General features: G+C 44.5%; 1 protein-coding gene across 13 annotated transcripts in view; it reads left to right on the top strand.

Annotated features, from left to right (window-relative positions):
- MYBPC1 (myosin binding protein C1) overlaps positions 1–21,228 on the top strand; it is a 1,087,780-nt gene that overhangs the window by 101,434 nt on the left and 965,118 nt on the right. For all 13 annotated transcript variants that reach the window (XM_069629883.1, XM_069629891.1, XM_069629879.1 and 10 more), the window contains exon 3: positions 20,990–21,007. In XM_069629883.1, the coding sequence (XP_069485984.1) occupies positions 20,990–21,007 (18 nt within the window). The remainder of the gene's footprint in view (positions 1–20,989; positions 21,008–21,228) is intronic.

Consider the following 21,228-nt stretch of genomic DNA (forward strand, 5'->3'; position numbering starts at 1 on the left):
TGAAAAGTTAGCAGGTGATAGTGGTCTAAATATTACCAAGCTACTAGCAGGATGGGTTGCAGCTAGATAAAGGTTCGAGAAGTGTGATCGCCATTCACGCTCTCCAATGTTACATATGAAGTCTCTATCCCCATTCAGTTCCTTGGCAGTATAGCGTTACAATAGTCAAGTTTAGCCCTGATGATTGCTCTAGGTATGGTGAGGCGATTGTCGGTGGTGAGAAAATGTCTGCTTGCATTTAAAAGTTTGGTAGTGTAGGGGGTAGAGCAGGCGATGGCATTTACTTGACGTGACATGTCAAGTGTGGAATCTAGATGAATGGCCAAGGTTTTGGCTGAGGTTGAGGTTGGGATTAGGATTCCGTTGATGGTGAAGGCATTGCATGCAGGGTCAACTTTGCGAAGAGCGGCATGGGTGCAGACGAGGAGTATTTCTTTTTGTTGTCGCTTTATTTATTTATTTATTTATTTACATTTATAAAGCGCACAGCGGCCCATGGGCATCGTGGCACTGTTTCAGAAATCGTTCTTAGTTGCAGTATGGGTACAATTACAAATTCAGTAAAAAGCAGAAAAAAGGTTCCTTGGTTACTGTGGAACACGATAACATGACAGGTCCCAAAGTTACAGTGGAGCCGGCACAGCTGATAGAGGATGTTGTTGTGATACCATCCAATCTGGAATGATTTAGTAGGTATATTTGATGGTTGCTACATCTTGTTGCTAGTTGCCTGAAAGTGGCAGGAGGATTTGGGTGTCATCAGCATAGTCCGTGTATGAGATGCCAAGGTAATCAAGGTGGTCAAAGAGTATTTTGGTATACATGTTGTTGAGCGTGGGCGACATACATGATCCCTGCAGGATGCCACAGATTACAGGAGTAGGGGCGGCAGAGTGGTTGTTGATAAAGAAATGGAGGGATCCTCTGGATAAGAAAGAGGTGACACAATTAGTGGCAGCTGTGGAGAAGTTGGCAGTTGTGGTGAGGTGTTGGCAAAGGGTTTGGTGATCGACAAGGTCAAAGGCTACTGTCAGGTCAAGCATGAATAGGATGGAGAGTGTACCAGAGTCTCTAATATCGTCGTGTTGGTTTTTCCAATCGAGCAAGGTAGTTTCAGTTCTGTGTCTTGGACGGAACTCTGATTGTCGAAGACCAAGGATGTGGTTTTCTTCTAAGTAACGTTGGAGCTGGAGGTAGGCAGCTTGATCTAGGATTTTTAGGATGAAAGGGATATTGGTGATGGGGAAGCAGTTGGTTGGGATGGTGGGGTCCAAAAATGGTTTCTCAAGTAGAGGGAGAATCCAGGCTTCCTTAAGGCTAGCTGGGACTTAACTTGCGGTAAATGAGGCTTTGATGATGGGGGAAGAGCTTCAGTGCAGTCTTGGATGATTGAGGCGGAGCAGGGGTCCCCGTTGCTGTGCAAGGGTTTTAGGCGCTCTATTATGTTGGTTATTTCCTGCTCTGTTAGAGGGTGGAAGTTGAATGGGAGGAAAGGCTGAACAGGGGACTCAGGTGGGGGGCAGAAGGTATGTTGAAGTTTGGATCGAATGGCTAGTTGTTCAGCAAGGATTTGTTCTTGCAGTGTTAGGATTTTTCCACTGATGGATTCTTGTACTTTGGAGCACCAGGTATTGTCTTCTGAGAAGTCAGTGGGTGGTGGAGAGTGGGTTTTAAGTTCTCGAAGGATGGAAAAGAGGTCTCGAGTATTGGACTTTGCATTGGCAATTCTTGAGTTGCATGTGGTAGATTTGGCTGTGTGCATGGCTTTTCTCCAGTCTTGGGTCAGGGATGCAAAGTATTATTTGTTAGTATCTGATGGGGTTTTTCTCCAAGTAGTCTCAGTGGCACGTTTGTTGGCATGGCTGGCGAGGAGGTTGGGGCTGCACCGTGCGTTTTTATGGGATGCAGATTTGGCTTTGCATACTTTTAGGAGGGCTAGAGTGTTTGTTGCTTGTAGTATTGTTTTGGTTTATGTGTCCAGAAGGGTCTCTGGATTTGGTGCTAGAATTGAGGTATTCATGAGATCCGAGAGCAATGGTAGGAGGTGGTCTTTGGTGATGTTTTTAGTGCAATGGGAGAGGGCTTCCGGTATGAGTGGTGAAGGCAGGGCGTGCGTTTGTAGGTGGGGATGGAGAATGTGAAGAGATGGTGATCTGACCAGGGGCATAGAGTGATGGTAAGGCTAGAGCTGCGGCAGTTAAGAACGGCTAGCCAGTTTAGGGTACGCCCAAGGATATGTGTAGGCACGGATACTCTGTGTGTGAAATCTAGTTGGTTTAAGGCTGTTACTAGATCCGCAAAATCTTTGTCAGTCGGGCCATTTAAACCTAGATCGAGGTCACCTAGGAGTAGGAGTTTAGATTTTGGTTTGAGATTGGAGGTGGTGATTTGTAGGAGGTCTTCTACAAAGGATTAGGGCGACCTGGTGGTCAGTAGACGAGATACAGTGTGATGTGTCAGTGGGCGATAAAGAGATTTTCGGATCAAGAAACTCACAGTTTGGTCATGAGCAAGTGTTGGTTGCTTTGCTGGCGATGGTGTCTTTGTGTATTATGGCTATTCCACCTCCTTTGTTGCATTTTCTGTCATTGCGGAGGATGGGGTAACCTGGGGTGGGGTTGCGATTTACAGGACTGGCTGCTGCATGAAGCCAGGTTTCTGTGATGGATAGTAGGTCAAGATTATTGGTTGTGATTAGGTCTAGGATGTCAGCGGCATGAGCTGGGATGGATCTTGCGTTGATGAGGGCGCATTTGAGTAGTGGAGTGGTAAGTTTTGTACGGGTCTGTAGTAGCGGTAGTGTGAGGAAAATCCTGGCGTTGGGTGTAGTGTCATGTGTGGGTGTAAGTCTTGGAAGGTGGTTGTGCCGAGGAAAATCGAGTGTGGAGGAACCTGTATCTTATCGTGGGTTGGGTCAGGCAGGTATGGAGGGCTGTAGTGGTGGCACGGTATGTGAAGCTTTGGCTGCTGGTTCTGGTGATGTGTGGCTGCTCTGTTTGTAGCTCAGTACTGGCTTAGCTGGTGAGGTAGGAGGTTGGACGCCCTGGGTGAGAGATTGCGTAAAATTATGAGGAATGAAGGCGAGTAAGAAAGTAATGGGGTGTATGGCGAAGTGGTGGGGCTAGTGTCGGGGGACAGGGGCAAGAGACAGCAGGTAAATGTGGTGACCTGGTTATATGATGAACGTTGGAGTTGAGAGAAAAAGGAACCAGTCACATGGGTCGTATTACTGGTTTGCTAGGTTCGGGCCATGGTAGTGTATGTTCACTTTGCAGAAGTAGTGGGTTTGTAGGGGCAGGGCAGAGGGGGAGGCAAATGAGAACTGGCAGGTTTTCATGGAACAATGGGGAATGCATATAGTGCGTGTTGCAGCTTGCTAGGTCAACATTGTGCTTCCCTGTGGCTTGAGGTTGCAGGAGGAAGTTGTTGTCCTTGAAGGGTGAAGGTGGTGTGTGGAGGGTGAGTCCCGGGGTAGCTTTGGTGCGTACAGGATGGTTTGATCACATACCCTAAAGGTGGGGCACCTTTCATGCCATGACAGGCTAGACAGGAATGGGCCTTGTGTGGGGGCCAGCTATCCCTGCCGGCTTATTTCTGGTTCCCCATTAGGCTTCGATTCAAGCCAGTCAGGTGGAAGAGCTCCCACACGTTCTTTGTGTGCATTTGTATTACTGCATTTAGTAGGAGAGATGGTGGCGCCTGGAATGGACCTTAGTTGGAGGCCTTCTGTGGGGGCCGGCTGCCCCTGCCGGCATATTTCCATCTCCCCATCAGGCTTTTATGCAAGCCAATCAGGCGGCAGGGCTCTGTAAGGGGCTGGAGTGCTCAACATTTGTTTGCTGCATTTAGTAGAGAAAGCGGCGTCCATCTTTAAACGGAGCGCGAGCTATGGGGCTTCCGTGTGAATCTGCAGGCTTCTGGAGTTCTTCTGCTGGCTCCGGTCTCCTCTGACATTGGCTGTGTCCTGGGAGGGGGCAAATAGATGGATGAGCCTTGAGGATGTGGCCCGGCTCTAGAATCTCATTTCCTAGCAGTGTAATCGTGCAGAGGGTGGCTCAGCGGTTAGGCTCTAACTTTGATCTCCTTCAATGCCAGAGGGCACAGCAGCCATGTTTTCTTGGAGGGCATATAAACCTTGCCTATATTGTTATTGAACACTGGAAGGGAGATCTTCGGCACTTTCTTGTTCTTTTGGCAGATTTGTTCTTTTTGCATTTATGCATAATGAGTTAGGTCAGACTAAAACATGCCTGTAGGGTGTGTTGAATACTGAGAAAATTATATTGTACATGCATTTCACAAACACAGTTAACATACTGTCAGCCATGTTTAGGATGGGTAGTGATTCTACTTGTGCTGATGTGGCTTGCCCTGCCTTCCGGGAGTGTGCTATTGGGGCACAGCATAAGCACTCAACATGAAGCTATGAACATGAAGTCAGAAATATTAAAAAAAAAAATTTAGTTAATTCAATGTATATTTACACATACTCTCCAGATTTACCAACTCGTAGTGGCCATTTAGGCACAAATATTCAAATGAAGAATTTGAGTAGATATTCTGCGAAACACAAGTCTAATGAAATATTTTTATAATGTATTGTTATGTGACTGTTATTTTTGAAGCCGATGGATGAATTAAGTTCTTTAAAATGTTTTATTCTATTTTTATTTGCTTTTTTCCAAGAAGTGTGACATTTATGTATTGAAATTGTGTGAATGTTTGAACAGTTGTTTTGTTTAAAATCTGTCCTAAATGAATAAGATAAACTGTAAGAGAATATTGTAGTAGTCCTTTATTTGGACACAATCTTGGTGAGTGCATGGGCAAGGACCTTGGGCGTATGCCCAAGGCAACGTTCTTTGCATTTATGGTTCATTGCAACCCGGTACCAGTGGTTGTTTATATACCCGTGCGCCACGTAGAAAGATACGTGTTTATGAAAATATAACATGTTATATATTTGGGTAGTCCTCTCACGTTCTGTGATGTAGTCTCTACGTGAAGTCAGAAACACCAAATATTGGGTAAGCAGTCAAAAGCAGGTAGGAAGGCGTTGATCTATCTTTAATTGTTTACCATTATCCAACCAGCATGATAGGTTTCTGTTTGGTTTCTCACTGCTGTTTCCTAGACTTGTTTCGACCAAGCTAATTTATTGTGTGTGTTTTCGCCTTCTTCGAGACCAATTACTTTTGAAAATATGAAGTATGTTAGCCGGCCAGAAGTAGGGCATACAATCATCACCAGAAACATAAACTTCAATGTCCTTCACAATTTGTACACCGATGAAAGGTGATGTAAAAAACGGTACATTGGTATAGAAGCACCATAGCCTCAGTCTCTACTCATCCTGGTAAGAGAAAATCATTAGAAGAAATTGTTAAGAGGTGTGTACAGAATCTGTAACCATTTGTTACATTCCCTGCCATAGATAGAATTGTATTAATTAGCTTGCGTCGCATCTAGATTGATTTGTGAATGTTAGCAAGTTCCACATTTAGATCGTATCGTGAACACTAGCCTGCGCCGAACAAGATAGAACGGTGAACAATAGCAATGGCCACACCGAGATAGAATTGTGAACGTTGGCCGGCGCCGCAACCAGACAGGATTATGAATGTTAGCAAGTGCTACACGTAGATAGAACTGTGAATGTTAACAATACCACATTTAGATAGAACTATGAACATTAGCCTGCGCCGGAACCAGATAGAGCCATGAATGTAAGCAACAGCCTCACCTGATAGAACTGTACAACTAGCCTGCATCATATCCAGCACTGTAAATACTAGCCTGCATCACATCCAGCACTCTAAATACTAGATTGCATCACATCCAGCACTGTAAACACTAGCCTGCAGAACTGTAAACACTAGCCTGCATCACATCCAGCACTGTAAACACTAGCCCACAGCACTGTAAACACTAGCCTGCATCACATCCAGCACTGTAAACACTAGCCCACAGCACTGTAAACACTAGCCTGCATCACATCCAGCACTGTAAACACTAGCCCGCAGCACTGTAAGCACTAGCCTGCATCACATCCAGCACTGTAAATACTAGCCTGCATCACATCCAGCACTGTAACCACTAGCCTGCAGCACTGTAAACACTAGCTTGCATCACATCCAGCACTGTAAACACTAGCCTGCAGCACTGTAAACACTAGCCTGCATCACATCCATCAATGTAAACACTAGCCTGCATCACATCCAGACAAGACTCTAAATGTCTGTAAGTGCCACATTTAGATTGAAGAGGAAATATTAGCCTGTAGGCATGGTTTTTGTGTTTCCCTTTTCGCCCCCCTGCCGCAGGGCACTTTGAAGTGCATTGTGTATGTGTGCTGTATAGATTAACTATCATTTCTTATCACTATGCTACAGCATCACACAACTAGGGGGCAGCTATACCCCTCGAATGATTTGGCCTAGCTACTCACACTCACAGCCAGAACCCAGTCTTGGTGTCCACCCGTCAGACTGCACACATTGAACCGATATCAATACCACCACACCTAATGCTAGGATGCAGCTACCAATTACATCAGCTGCACACTTAACTGGTGCACCCAAGCACTCTTCAACACCCTACTCTCTCAACTGACCTGGAATGCGGTCCCCGAGGGCGTTCAACCTACCAGCGCTTTGAGGTCATACCAGTGATACATAGAGCGCTATATAAATACCAAATAACATAACATAACCTCCAGAAATCATGCTTTATTCAAACATTGGCAAGAAGAAAAAAACAATGACATAAATATTTGCTTGTAATGTGAGCTCTGTCCATAAGTAAAGTTGCATAATGTGAACACGTTCATTTCTTTCTTTATTCAAATATCCTGTGCATACATATTTATTTATTTTTGATGTACAGAGCACCCTCTGTGAATGCAGACTCTTTGTGTCACTAAGTACTTACATTCTATCCTGTCTGCATCTGGACTTACAGGACAGAACACGACAGATACCATTTTACTATGTGGGCAATGTGACCCTTGATGATTAAAGGTTTTGCCAACTTTACTCTTTATCCCCCATCGCACCACATCATTTGGTGTCTTGTGACTGAACAGTGAGTAAATGAGCCTGCTACATTCCACTCTGGTTAAACCAATGTACTCTGTAAGTAAATGTAAAGGTTTGAGTTTACTCCAACTGCCCAGCGGTCCCACTTCATCAATAATCAATTAATTGATAAGGATATCATTTGCAATCTTGACCAGTTGACCAGGTTGTGAGCATGACCTCTGCATCTGACGCAGGCATACACATATTCAGATTTCAGACATTCGTATAGTTTCTGGAATGGCCTCCTAACTCCGGGCTGTGACTAGTTAGCCCATACAAGCATATCTATTTATATCCTCTCCATTATAGCTATGTTCTCCGCACACGGATTGAGTTAAGTCTACTCACTTTCATGCTATCTTTGCTATGGAGACGTAGGGTAAGCCCTCCCACGATTGCTTAAGCTACTGCAAATGATGAGCAGTGACTTCTGTGTGCTAATTGGACCAGGGACAAGTTCAACACCCAGGACTCGTCGTAGGCGGGTTCAACTGCAGCCAAAGACTGATAACATTGGGAGTCGGGGTTGTAGGGCTGACAGGGTTGCTGTGCGTTGCTATCAGCCCACCCCATACTTGGGGGAGGACCGGGGTATTAAGAACATCCATGAATGAGGGATTGAACATGTGGGACCAAAGGGAGAGGATCAGCCACAGGGGGGGGGGGGCCAGACACACTTTTTTAGGGTTGATGGATTGTCCCCTTCAAGCCACAGAAACCTGCAAAGCATGCCACAGCGTTCACTATTGTGGTATTTTAATGTCTATGAACTCATTATGTGGCCATTGTCTGAACACATGATCCATTTGAAGGTCTGCACCTGAGCACTGGGCCTTGTACTGAACAAAGTCCATGCCAGGGCCTAGAATCCTGTGTCTTGTCTGCTAGCCTCATTTACACAGTATCTGCAAGCTTAGCAGCTCTCTGTACCTCTGGGGCACGTAGGATACAACTACATAAAATCCAGCAAATACATAAAACATACATTCATTAGAGGACATGGGCCGCTCATTCTGGAACAAGGGTACCAGTATTCTTACAGCTGAATCACAGGTAGAAAACTGCTTCAGATGGAAGCTTCTTTAGTAGCGTCTGTTTAATGAGTTGTTAATCAATTCCCCGTGAGATATGTCCATTACAACAAGCATTGGCAAAGCCAGTAGGTCTGGCTTTTATTATAGGTAAAATTATTCTTTATTTTGTATGAGTTTGGGAAAGAATGGTGCGACCGTGTGGATGGTTGGATAGATGAGTGGGTAATAATTTGGGCAATATCACTCATATTTAGAGCACAAGTATCCTGACAATTAATTCTCTTGCCTATTTACGCTGCACCTACTTTTAAGTATGTACATCGGCTGACTTAGTAAATGTAATGTAGTTATTTAGGTACTAACATCAGGAATCCTAGAAAAACTAGAACTTCCGTTTGACCTGATTAAACTACCTATTCTCATGGTGCATATCTAGTACTGTTTCAGAGGCCAAATGATATATGGAACAATGCCCCTTGGTTGCCCTTTAAGCAGATTGCGTTTTTGGTGAGCAGTTCTCTGCTCACTCAAGCAGGGCCACTAAAGATTGTCAAGATCTGAAGCGTTTATAATAGTAATCATTTGTTACTAATGTAGACAGTGGTTCCATCATATTTGGCCATTCTATAGCATTATAAACACCACGCATTACTATAACCCTATTTATTGATACACAGTGTACCACTCCCTGAAAGTCTAGCAAGATGCAACCATTTCACTGCCGGTTATGGTATATTTAGATGTCAGCATCAATCAAATGACTCCCTGAGCTATCCCAATAGCTTATTAGCTTCTCTCCTCCAACATGCAGCATAAGCGCAAATAAATCATCACAGAGGGATAAGGATAATCAGGAAGTACAGAATAAAAGGCATCTGTCTCTACAAGGCTCCCAAACCTCCTCTGGGGCTGATTTACAGATGTATAAGATTGTAGAGAAGAATGATCATGGATTTTTTGTTTAATATGTATGGTGTTATTTTGTGTAAAGGTTGACTATAAAGCCAATCACAATAATACAAAATAAAAAAAACTCAGTATGCTTGGAGTTTGGCCTTGTGGTTTGAGTCTGCCAGTGGTGAGGGAGAAGAGAGGGTGGTCGGGCTGTTCCTGAGTGGGCACTGCCATTGTAAACTATTTAGGGTTATTGGTGGCAGATGAATATTTTTAGTGGAGAGGCATTAACAATTATTGCTAGGGACCGAGTGAAGCGATGGACTCCCCAATAATGCATAGAGGAATTCGGACAGGGGTTCTCCCAAAGAGAACATTCATAAAATGATGTGTTGACATTATGCATTTTACAGCACAAAGTATGATAAAATGGGGGGAACGCTATTCAATTTACAATTGGTTCTGGTGGGTAACACAAGAAAAATCCAGCAAATGCCAAGTCACCAACAGTACCCAAGAAAGTTTTACAACATTTTCACGATGCTGTGTCCCCAGCATATCCCAGCATTGCCACTGTAAGTCGCTTTGATGAAGATGCAGTCATAGTCTAACTGTGCCAATATTGTTCAATGTGAATCCCTTTCATGAAGCTGCAGCTATAATATTTGCCAGTATGATACCTGTAAACGTCTTTGATGCTGTACCCATAATCTATGCCAGCATGGTTACTGTAAAACACTTTAATGAAGCTTTAGCCATAATCTATATCATTATGGTCACTCTAAAACGCACTCATGAAGTTGCACCTACTAGCTAGGTCTGTAATGGTTGCTTCCATGAAGCTGCAGCCACAATCTATAATGCCATGGCCACTTAAATGCCTTTCTCGAATCTGTGCCCACCATAGCAGCATTGTCACAATAAACCTTTTTCATGAAGCTTAGCCCCTAATAGATACCATCATTGCTACTGTACATGGTGTTCATGATACTGAGGCCACTTTATAAGCCACCACTGTCACTGTATATCACTTTGATGGTGGCCCACACACAATATTCGATGCCATGGTCACTCTGAATAGATTTCACAATGTGCTCTCCCTATCCGGCTATACAAACAAATGCACACATTGTAATCACTTGCACACTGTGACAAAATTATTACTGCCCTTCAGTAGTACAAGGATGAATAGTTGCTAAGCCACCTACTCAGCCCTCACAGTTGTAGGGCACACGTGAGGGAAGATTCCACTCTTAAGAGGGGTGTGAATGTAATCACAGTAGCAACCCCAACAGCAATAGTATAACAGTCCAAAATAACAGAATGTCCAAATAAATCACCAGAAAAGTTAACGAAAAGGATATGTCTTTGTTGAAAAAAGTTCAGTGTCTGGCGTAACAGTCTCTAGGGTCCCAAAAATGGACCCAGGAGGCTGGGGCCTCTCAACAGTTTCTTCCTCAGTTCTTGCTGATTCGACAGTGTCAAACCAGGCTTCATAACATTGTGCGAGCAGGTTGAACCAGGTTGAGATGCAGCGAGTCACAGTGATCCTGACAGGGAGCTGGCATCGAAATGGGTTTGAGATAAATTTCAATTCCGTTTGATGCAGGGTTCGAACGATTCAGGCAGATGGGACCACCAGGGTTGGTTTGACCGTTGAGCTTGGATCTTTGATGGAAGGTCCTGACGCTTTGAAGGCTCTGGAAAGCAGTCAGCGATGGTTCAACGCTCTAGAATGTAGGAAACCACCTGCTTTGCTTTTTCTTGTGCTGTAATTCCCAAACACAAGGCTCAGGGACAAGATTGGCCCTTGTTCTATTCAGTTCCAATCCGGGGGAGGCTAGCTAGCACCTGCAAGGGTCCTTCACCTCCAGTGAGGACCCTGAGTACTAGTAGAGCAGGCAAAGAGAGGTAGGTCTTGCTCCAGTGGCAGTTCACCCCAGTGTTGCCTGGGGATAGGTAGGGAGCAGAGCATGCCTCTACCTTGGACCACTTTCCTTCCCCTCTGGCAGAAGGCTTCTGAGAGGACTGCTCTAACAGGATCCAGATTAATTCTTCCTGATGTCCTTGAAGGCCCAAATAGGAATCAAGGAAGGAGTGGGAAACTAACTCCTTCCTTATGGAGGCAAAACTCCATCCAGGATTGGACAAACACAAGCCTGCCTTAAGGGGTGCAATCCCTATTAAGGTAACATGTGAATGTTGCCTTCTGGCAGCATACCCAAAGTAATTTGCTGTGCAGGACTTGTAGGAGGCAGGAATGGAGAAGCTCACTGAAAACCAAGATGGAGGAATCGTTCCTCCCTTCTTTATGGATCTGTCTTGGCTGACTAGATCCAAACCCTACCGAAGTCTGCAGCTTCAAAGTTTTTTGCTCTGCAACACTCTAGTGCGAAGCTGGCCTTTAGGTTTAGGAAATGTCCTTTGAAACAAATTTCCCAGCAATCCCCTGCTGAGTGCCTCCTGGGCAGGAGGGAGTTGTTGCCCAATCTTATGAAAGATAAAATGGAGGAACAGTCTTCCTGGCCATTGTCCTGCTGGCTGAGCAGAGACAACTGTCTCAATAGAATACATGCAGCCCTTATACGGCTGGTCTGGGCTCACCGTGTTGACATGTATATGCTACAAATCAGATGTGGCTTTTATAATTCTGTCAACTACCAGCCACCATATCAACCCTAGCTTTGTCTATATAATCCAAGATTATCCAGCCAAGAGGCATTGGTTGATAATAATTATTTTGGATCAGTGGTGCAGATTTAAATTCGTGCCTGCATTGACTTTTCTGTCAGCTGGGGCCTCAGAAGCTCCCCTGTGCCACTGGAGAACAGAAGCTGCAGGTCAGGAGACTGATGCAGCACGGCACCAGTGAAACCATTTTTTGGCAGGGAGTTTTCTGAAAGAGGTTTCTGATTATCAGACCACCCATTCTGAGAGGCATCATTTCAATATTTAATCAAAATGAAAAAAGCTAGACCTTTCACACTGATACACGTGCGTTGTGTGCGCGTTCACAAATACACACATACACACACACACACACTCACACACACACACCCAACCTATGACTTTAATATACACATACATACACTCACAGGTCCACTCAAATGCGCGCACACCCACAAACAATTTATGCATTATAGTCACACACACATAAGCACACAGCACAGACACGTTTGTTTGTTTAAAAACATACATTTAGTTCTTCTGAGTATTTCGGTGAGAAGACAGGGGGATCAGATTTGTAACACGAACTTAACGATGATAAGACCGAGCTCTTACTACTAGGATCAAGCCATCGTATTAACAAATTAGATCAAACTTACAAGTCTTTCACCATCGACGGCAATGATATCAAGGTTTCCAAAGACACTAAAACTTTAGGCGTCCATCTCGACTCCACGCTTTCCTTGAACAGACAAACAAATGCAGTAAGATCGGCATCAGCGTACACTTGTAAGCTCATCACCGCCTGTAGACCCTTTCTAAACTCCATCAACTGCATAACCCTCGCTAGAACACTCATTATGGCCAAAATAGACTATTGTAGTGCTCTCTACCTAGGGACTAGTCAATCCAACCTCAATAAATTGCAAACTGTACAAAATAATGCCATAAGGGCATCCTTAAACATCCCGAGACGCTCCCATATCTCCTCCGTCAGATCGGACCTACGTTGGCTCCCGGTAAAACAAAAAATTGCCCTGAAAACTCTAGCTTTGACGCACAAATGCTGAATAACAACGCTCCACCATACCTCTCCGCTCGCCTTACACTCCACACCTCCTCTCGACCCACTAGATCAGCCCAAACTCATAGCCTCACCCTGCCCAGATTCAAACTCCAAAAAGCGGGTGGGTGAGCTTCCCTGTCCTAGCTTCCAAACTCTGGAACACTCTGCCTAGCCCTATTAGAACTGAACCGTCGTTCCAAACCTTCAAGAACAACGCTAAAACCTGGCTGTTCTCACAGGATTTATGAGGTCCCTCACTCAGTCCGGCTTCCACGTGTAATATAGGTTGTGTGCATATACACCTCTTATTGCACTTGTATTATAATCTGCCATTGGTGCTTTTTTTCTGTATATTGTTGTATATTTGTGTAAAGTTATTGCGCATGTACTGATTATTGTAACCTGCTGTCAAGTCAAGAGTATGCGCCCGGTTGCCCCTGGGCCTGGTTTGCGCTTTATAAATAAACAAAACAGATCTCAGTTTGGTTCCATAGCAACCTGGGGACCAGCCTGCCACGCACACACTCCTGCGCACTTTTCTTTCTCTGTTTGAGCGCGTACCAGCCCTGCGGAGGCCGGGGCAGACCGAGCAATGAGTGATCGAGTAGAGAAGACCGCCTGCCCCCCAGCTCCGACACTGGTCTAGCTTGTACTTACTTGGTCTTATCAATGTTGGTTTCCCTACAAGTGTAACATAGCTCTGTGAATTAACTATTTGCCTCACAGATCTGTGCCAGCCTGCAAGCTGCTTGTGCGACTTCCACCGTAGAGCCGACTCAGCCTTTCTCCTGAGGTCCATAAATTGAGTACCGAGAGAAATGTGTTCCAAATAACTCCTGCAATTCCTCTATTTGTAGACCTATGATGAAACACTGGGTCAATTCTGCAGGAAGTTGCCCTTGTGTCCTGCAGGATGAAGAGATACGTCAGGGGCCTAACTTGCTGAGATGTCTTAATGGTAATCAGGGTAACTGGGCATAGACATATTTTACTTGAAAGAATATGTTAAGTTCAAACGGCTCTACGAAGTGTTAGGTAGTAAAAATGTGACATGTTCCGATAGCACAGGAAGTCAGTCCAGCTAGGACAGGTGAAGAGTTAATGTTCATTTAATTATTACTGTATCCTTTTCTCTTGCTAAATATTTGTGTTTATAGATATTAATGGAGCACAACAGCAATACATGACGTTGGGCATTCCATTACTTTGGTTGCCAGGAATCCTCTCGCTGCAGGGACTCAAGTGCAGCACTCGAGAAGTTGAGCGCAAGCTTATCATGTACTTCTATGTGATAACCTCTTGCAGACTTTTACAGGACATTGCATGTGAAATTATAAGTCCAAACCGGTTTACCTTGTCTGCGGAACATACAGTTCCAAATATTAGCACTCAGAACTAAGAAATCATCCTCCATGCCCACGACCAATGTGTTCCCTCTCCTGGCTGCTCCATTCACAACCATGGCCAAAGACCCTGGACAAAGTGGGTGGCAGTGAGTTAAGAAATCCTGCCAACGATCCCGAGTACAGTCACTATAATACCCCGGTCAAGCCACATCGCCTAGCGATTGGTAAAGTAATATCATGAATTCCACTTGATTTGCCAGGACAGGACCCTTCCTCGCCAGTAGCAGGGCAGCAATCAATATTTGTATTGTCTATGGAGCAAGCCTTGTAGTGAAGTGGGCAGGCCGCGGTGTGAGCCCAGGTGTTCTGGTTGCACAGTTAGTGATTTTGTAGGTTTCAGATTATACATTCCCCCACTGTGTCTTCAGCTTCACACCAACGTACTGTCTGGCAAGAGTTAAACTAGTACTTGTGCCTGAATTAAGGCACAACCTTTGACTGAGCAGGGAGTGACACCACAGGAAAATCCTTCTTCTCTACCTTCTAAGGTAGGTATAAATGGGCGTCGGAGGACATGCGTCTAGATGTACATTCTGCCCTTTTTAGACTGCACATAACAATTGTCTCTGGGCCCCTTCCTGTCTATCTCAATAGCATGAAGTAAAGAAAACTAAACTAAGCAATAACCCATGGAAACATTTATGGAAAATATGCAGAAACTGAGCTTTTACATTGTGCTGGTTAAGGATTGGGATGTTTTACAAGTTCTAGCATCCGGTTCAAAACATTCTGTATTCATTATGTAGTTGTAGTTTTATTTCTGCACTCTAGGCACAGGAATACAAATACCAGAATGCAGTGCGATGGGAACCTAAATCCCAGGACATTTTACACTGTGCATGAACTAACTTGAGATGACTTCAATATCATTCCTTGGTTATGTGTGTGAGGATGTGTACATAATTAGTGTCTATGTACTATTTGATACAGTCTGTATGTGTGCATGTATGTGTGGGATTTATAAAGCACACACCTGGTTGTGAAGGAATCAGGCCCCGCCAAGGGTAGCAAGTAGGGCGCTGGAGTAGCAGCATAGTTGGCACGGTAGGAATTCCAGAGGGGGAGTAAACAGTTTGAGTGGAGTGACCATAAATTGGTGAGATGTTCTTTGAAAAGAAGGGTGTTCAGCTCCTTCCTGAAGTGTATAGTATGGTGAGGCCAGTCTAGCCTGCATTGGTACATTGTTCCAGAGACTGGGTGCATAGCAGGAAGGGGCATGTTTCCTGTTTTTCCCCCTCTCGTGCTTCGCCTTTTGATGTTGTGACATCTGGTGGTGTGCTGGACTCCTGAGGTGCATGATGTCAGCACAGGATGCATTCCTCTACCCCCAAAACGAAATATACACTAAGTAGTGAAATCAATTGCCGGATTTTACTTCATGAAAATGGTTAAATGTATAACTGACATTAGAATACAAGGTTTTCAAAAGGAACCCAGGATCTTTCAGTGATCATTACTTTAACTCACTGGTAAGCCTCTGCTTGGGATAACAACAGGGCGCTCAGCAAGGTTGGGAATTACATTGAGCTGTAAATGACCCACACTGCTGCTACCACCGCTGACTCCTGCCTGCCTTCTGCCTGCCACATTCGCAGAAAGAGAGAAGGAAAATGCACCTGGTCCAATCTTTGGAGAATGTAATCAATTAAAGGTGCATCAATGATTAGTACTACACCTTGACCTCTGCATACAGTCTCTTACAGTTTTCATGATATAATTTTACACCATGTACTAGTGCATTTATGGTTTGTGCCACACATTTTACATGCCACTAAAAAAAAGAGGGCAAACAGACGGCCTGTCAAAAGACCTTACAGCACATCTGGTATTAGAGATGAACCAATGAAGAAAAGGTACAGGGACATCTGGAATGCAATACAAATTACGACAATACATCAAGGGATCAGTCAGTAGAGAAACAAAACAGGATATGTATTTATATACAGGAGGAACAATGCTCTTTTGATCACAAATGAACGTGCAATAGATAACAAATCAGATTTGAAGGGAAGTGGTGAGCTTCTTATACAGGGGTGAGTTTGAGGGACAATCTGACCAGGTTGTGGAGAGGAGTAAATGGAACAGTCACCGGGGACAATAAAGAAGTGGACATATATAATTGAAGACAACCAACATTTGACATCTTTAAGTTCAGGTAGGTGGTACGGCCAGCTGTGCTTGGGATGTGACCAGGATTGGTGAAGTACTAGCGTGGAGGCAGAGGAAGTGAGAGACAGAGGGAGGTTTGAGGCGAGGGGAAAAATGTTAGCTAGCAGGCACATGAGAGAGGTAGGTTAAGAAGGTAACTCAGAGGCAAGAAGGTAGGATATAGTTGGGCTTTAATCAAATCCATGTAGACTGTTTCTCGGATTTCCTGGGGAAGAGAATTCCATGCAAGTTGAGTAAGAGGACAGAAAGAGCGGAAGCACAGGGAGGGCGAGGCGCCACAAGGGTAGTCGAGGAGGCAGAGCAGAGATTACGAGAAGGCTTGTAGAGTTCAATAGAGGAGGATAGATAGAGTGGTTCCTTACCATGGATAGATTTGTGAAGCAGAAGAAGAAGAAATTTAAATCGGGCCCTGTTTTTCATCGTCAGCCTGGTGACGGTACGAGAAGGTAGGTGCGAAGTCAGGGAGTTCAAAGAGAATCCTGGTAGCGAAGTTAATGATCTTGTCGAGAGGACAGAAAGCATAGTTGGAGAGACCAAACCGGATGCTGGCACAGTAGTCCAGTTTTTAGAGGACAAGAGTTGTTAGGAGATGGTTGGCGGTTTTGAAAGGAAGCAGGTGCCCGATTGTCCAAATATTTAGGAGGTTATGGCGAGCTGCTGTTCCAGTTTTGGAGATGAAAGTAGCGAAGGTGTGAGAAGGGTCATAGATGGTGCTGAGGTTTCTAGCTGAAAAAGAGTTGGGGAGAGTGTCAAGTGGGACTGAATAGGCAGAGGAAGAGATGAGAGAGAGATTTTGGCTGGGAATAAGAGCCTCTCTATTTTGTTAGAGTTTAACATCAGAGAGTGGGATGCCATCCAGTATTTAATGGCAGAGAAACAGGTGCAAATTATTTAGATAGATCAGAGGAGAGTTCAGGAAAAGAGAAGAAGATTTTGGTGTCTCCTGCAAAGAGTTGGTACGAGAACCCAAATGAGGAGATTTGTGCCCAAGAGCACATGTGTAGAATGTAAAGAGGAGGAACCAAGACAAAGCCTTGTGGAACACCAAGAGTTAGAGGAGTGAGTTGAGAGGTGTTGTTGCTCCAAGAGACAGAGAATTGGCGAGGTGCAAGGTCGGATTCAATCCAGGCAAGTCCTTGATTGCGAATCCCAAGAAAATAAAGGAGTATTAAGGAGAGCAGAGTGATCAACAGTGGCAAAGGCAGCAGACAGGTCAAGGAGAATTAGGATAATGGATAGGTTGGAGTGCTTAGCAGAGGTGAAGACGTTGGAGTAATTCATGAGAGCAGTTCTTGTGGAGTGACAGGAGCAGAAACCTGCTGGTAGGGGGTCTCAAAAGGTTGCGCATGTCTAAGAAATTGGTAAGACGTTTGAACACAACCCATTTGAGCACTTAGAGTAGTGATGAAGTAGAGACAAATGGCGAAAGTTAACCATAGGTTCGGGTCAGCCCCTTGCTTTTTTAGGATAGGGAAGACTGTGGCAGTTTTGAAAACAGAGGGAAAGCAAGCAGAGTTGAAGGACAGGTTGAAGAGTTCAGCAAGGTATGAGGCCACTAAAGGGGCAATAGACTTGACTAGTCTAGCTGACGAGCAAGAGGGTCTGATGGGGCACAAGAGAGGTTAACCTTCCATCAATAGAGACAGCACTTCATCAATATTGGTGAGACTAAACTGAGAGATAGAGACAGAGGATGATGGTAAAGTAGGCGAAGTGTAGAATATAGAAGGAGGGAGTAGGAGGAAGGTCAGGAGACAGTCTCTCATTTTGGAAATGTGTGCAGCAAAGTATTCAGCTAGGTCATTAACTGTGAGAGTGGAGTTGATAGTCATAGACCTAGGAGGAGTGAGGAGTGAGTTTAGGGTGCCCTGTATCTGACAAAGATGGTTAGAGTGAGCGTTCATGAGGATTAGGTAGAATTCTGTTTTTCGCTCTATCAAGAGTGGTCTTGAGAGAGTTCATGGCAGATAGGTAGAGCTGCAGATCCTCATGCGAGTGGTTACGCCTCCATTTGCGCATTAGTCGGTGCATGTCTATGCGGAGAGAGCGTATGAAAGAGGTGGTCCAGGTTTGAGGCTGCTGAGACTTAGTGATGAAAGTAAGCAGTGGGAAGTGAGAGGAGAATGAGTCATTAGTACGGATTGGAAGCTGGAGAAGGCAGTGTTGGTGTAAGAGGCATCAGGTGTGAAGGAGGAGAGTGAGAACTGTAGTTAGGAGAGAAAGGGGGGAAAGGCAAAAGGTTTAATTTTCCTTTTAGTAATAGGTGAAGCAAGTGGTGAGGAAAGTCCAGAGGGTGGAAAGGAGATGGTGGGGGAAACAATTGAGTGTCAGATGGATGGTTTGACAGTAGTATTAGGGCTGCTAGAGAGGTGGAGATGAAAACGAGATCCAAAGAGTTACCCCCTGTGTGGTAGGTAGGTTATGGATAGAGTGGAGAATGTGGTCACTAAGAAAAGACTGAAGTTCAGATTTCTAAGAAGTGGTTGTAGAGGGAACATTGAAGTCACCTAAGAGAATGAGGTGATGTATAGTGGAAAGAGAAGCATAGAGTTGCCCAGGATCACTAACGAATGGTCCAGTGGGACCAGGAGGGTGATAGATGGAGTCGGTGTGAGCTGAGTGATGCAGAGGAATAGTAGTAATTGTGAATTAAAAAGAGGTAGGAGAAGACGTGGTATTGCAGATTCGTGAGGCATTGAGGTGAGGAGAGAGTTGGTGTCCGACACCTCCACTTCTGACAGTCAGTCAAGGAGGATGAATGAAGGATAGTTTGGAATCGTGTAAGGCTGGCAGAGTGGCACTGTCAGTTGGAGAAATCCAAGTTTCAGTGATAGCAAAAAGGACTATGGGAAAAGGGGTGGAGTGAAAGTAGTCCGTGATTAAGGAGATTTTCTTGCATACAGACTGAGCATTCCAGAGTAGACGAGTAGAGAAGTTAAGTCTCAGAGGAAGAGAGGTGAGGTGGAAAGGTGTTAGAGGAGTTATCGCTAGCCCAACATCTTTGTTTGTTGGAAGGATGTGCAAGAGAGAAGGGGTAGTGTGAGTTTCAAGTGGTGAGTTTTATATTAGGGATAGGAAAAGAGGAAGTTGTTGTGTGATTGGAGAAAGTGTAGGGAGAGGTGAATAGGAGGAGTAGGAATTAATGCATTATAGGCGAGTAGCAAAGTGTGGAGAGACAGTACAGTAATTTGAAAGCTTGGCGTACTCGCATGTGTATCAGGGAGAAAGGCAAAATCATAGGCTAAGAGGCAAAGAGGCTGGTCAAAGGCTGGTCTTCACCCTTCACTGTTCCGCCCTTCACTGGGACACCCCTGGCTGGACATCCCTAGGAAGTTCAGACGGGAGGACACAAACTCTTTTCACCTGATCACCTAGTCCATCAGTGGTTCGACTCCGATATTGTCCCTGGTGTTGCAGGGATGGGATGAGGTGATTTCCTCCTGATTTGTGTTCCCAGAGGAGCCTTGGGAGTGGCCACGGGAAGTGATATCTCTGATCCAAGGTGGCTGATGGATGTTATGTCACTCCCCAATCTAAAAAGCATGAGTTACAAACCCCTCCCCAATTTATACATCTTCCATTGCTCCTACAAAGTCCTTTCATAACAGCGCCCTCCAGTGATCTCCACGATTCATATGCTCTGCAAGATGGAGGAGCTGGAAGGTACCAGGGCTCCTTTCCAATATTTAGCTTCATGGGCAGAGATGAGGCTCTATATCCAGACTGACAATAGGTACTCAGTTATCAAATAACCGAATGGTATTACATGGCCCTTCAAAATTGCTCAGTTCCAGAGGTAAACCACCCCTCTACAGACTATGTGAAACGTCTTTTGTATGCCAGAACAGCATTTAAAGGTTATGACACATGTATCAGACACATATGGTAACATGCAAAATGATGTGGTAGAAGTAGTGTATGCAAAGAAGCCCTAGCCTCGCTCCGTGCAGAAAAATTGCTTAACCTGAAGCCCAGCTTCGTTCATTCTCGTGAGTCTGAACACCTTGGACTACAGTATCATTCAAGCTTCATCTCATTCAGGGCCAGGCTTGGTGACTCCTTCGGCCTTTATGAGTCTCATGCCTAGCAAGCATCATTCTTCAGTTAAAACTTCAAAATTTGATCCAGGGCTCCAAATAAAATGTGAGTGCTTTTTAAAATGAAAATTGTAATTCTATTGAACATGTTATGGAGAATGAGCTCTCAGTTAACTGATTTCTCATCACCCCATAGTTCCGGGGCAGCAGTAGTGTCTGAGTTATGATTGGAGGGTTTTGCTTAGCGTTAATCCCTACTGTGCCACTTCCTGCCAGGTAGGCATGAGTCTGTTACTTAGCTAATAAGACTTCCCTCTTTACCAGATGAATTTTGAATCCACTATGCTATGCATCAATGGTATGTTACCTGTGGCATGCAATATGTTTTGGACTTCGAATCCTATGATCTGAAACCATTGATTATGCACGCTGAAGTTGAGAGTGCTGTGGTCCAAAACATCTAGAGAACCAACTGTTGCAGACCCCTGTTATGCATGATTAAAAAGGCAAGCCTTCTTGGTGAACTAAAAAAGCATTTAGGGAAATTATGCAACCAAGACTAACCTGAGACCAGCTGTTCAACATTTGTTTAAATTATCAGCGCTTTCAATAATGTTCTCATTGTTTTAATTTGCAGGAATTCAAGATGCCCAAGGTTAGTGTGATCCTTGTTCTTTTCTGTACTTTTCTGTGCTGGTGTGAATGTGATTGATAAATGAAGAAACTGCAGCAGTGACAGTTCGTCAGATGTCCTCCCATAGATAGTCTGTCTTACGTTAGCAAAGTGTTTCATTGGTGAAGCAAAACATCAACCACCCATACACAATTTTAGGAATGTCAAAGGTATCCAGTTAGACAGCTTTATCTAAAAATCCT

This window comes from Ambystoma mexicanum, chromosome 12 (genome assembly GCF_040938575.1).
Source record: "Ambystoma mexicanum isolate Mex_15411 chromosome 12, UKY_AmexF1_1, whole genome shotgun sequence".
In the NCBI taxonomy this organism is placed as follows: domain Eukaryota; kingdom Metazoa; phylum Chordata; class Amphibia; order Caudata; family Ambystomatidae; genus Ambystoma; species Ambystoma mexicanum.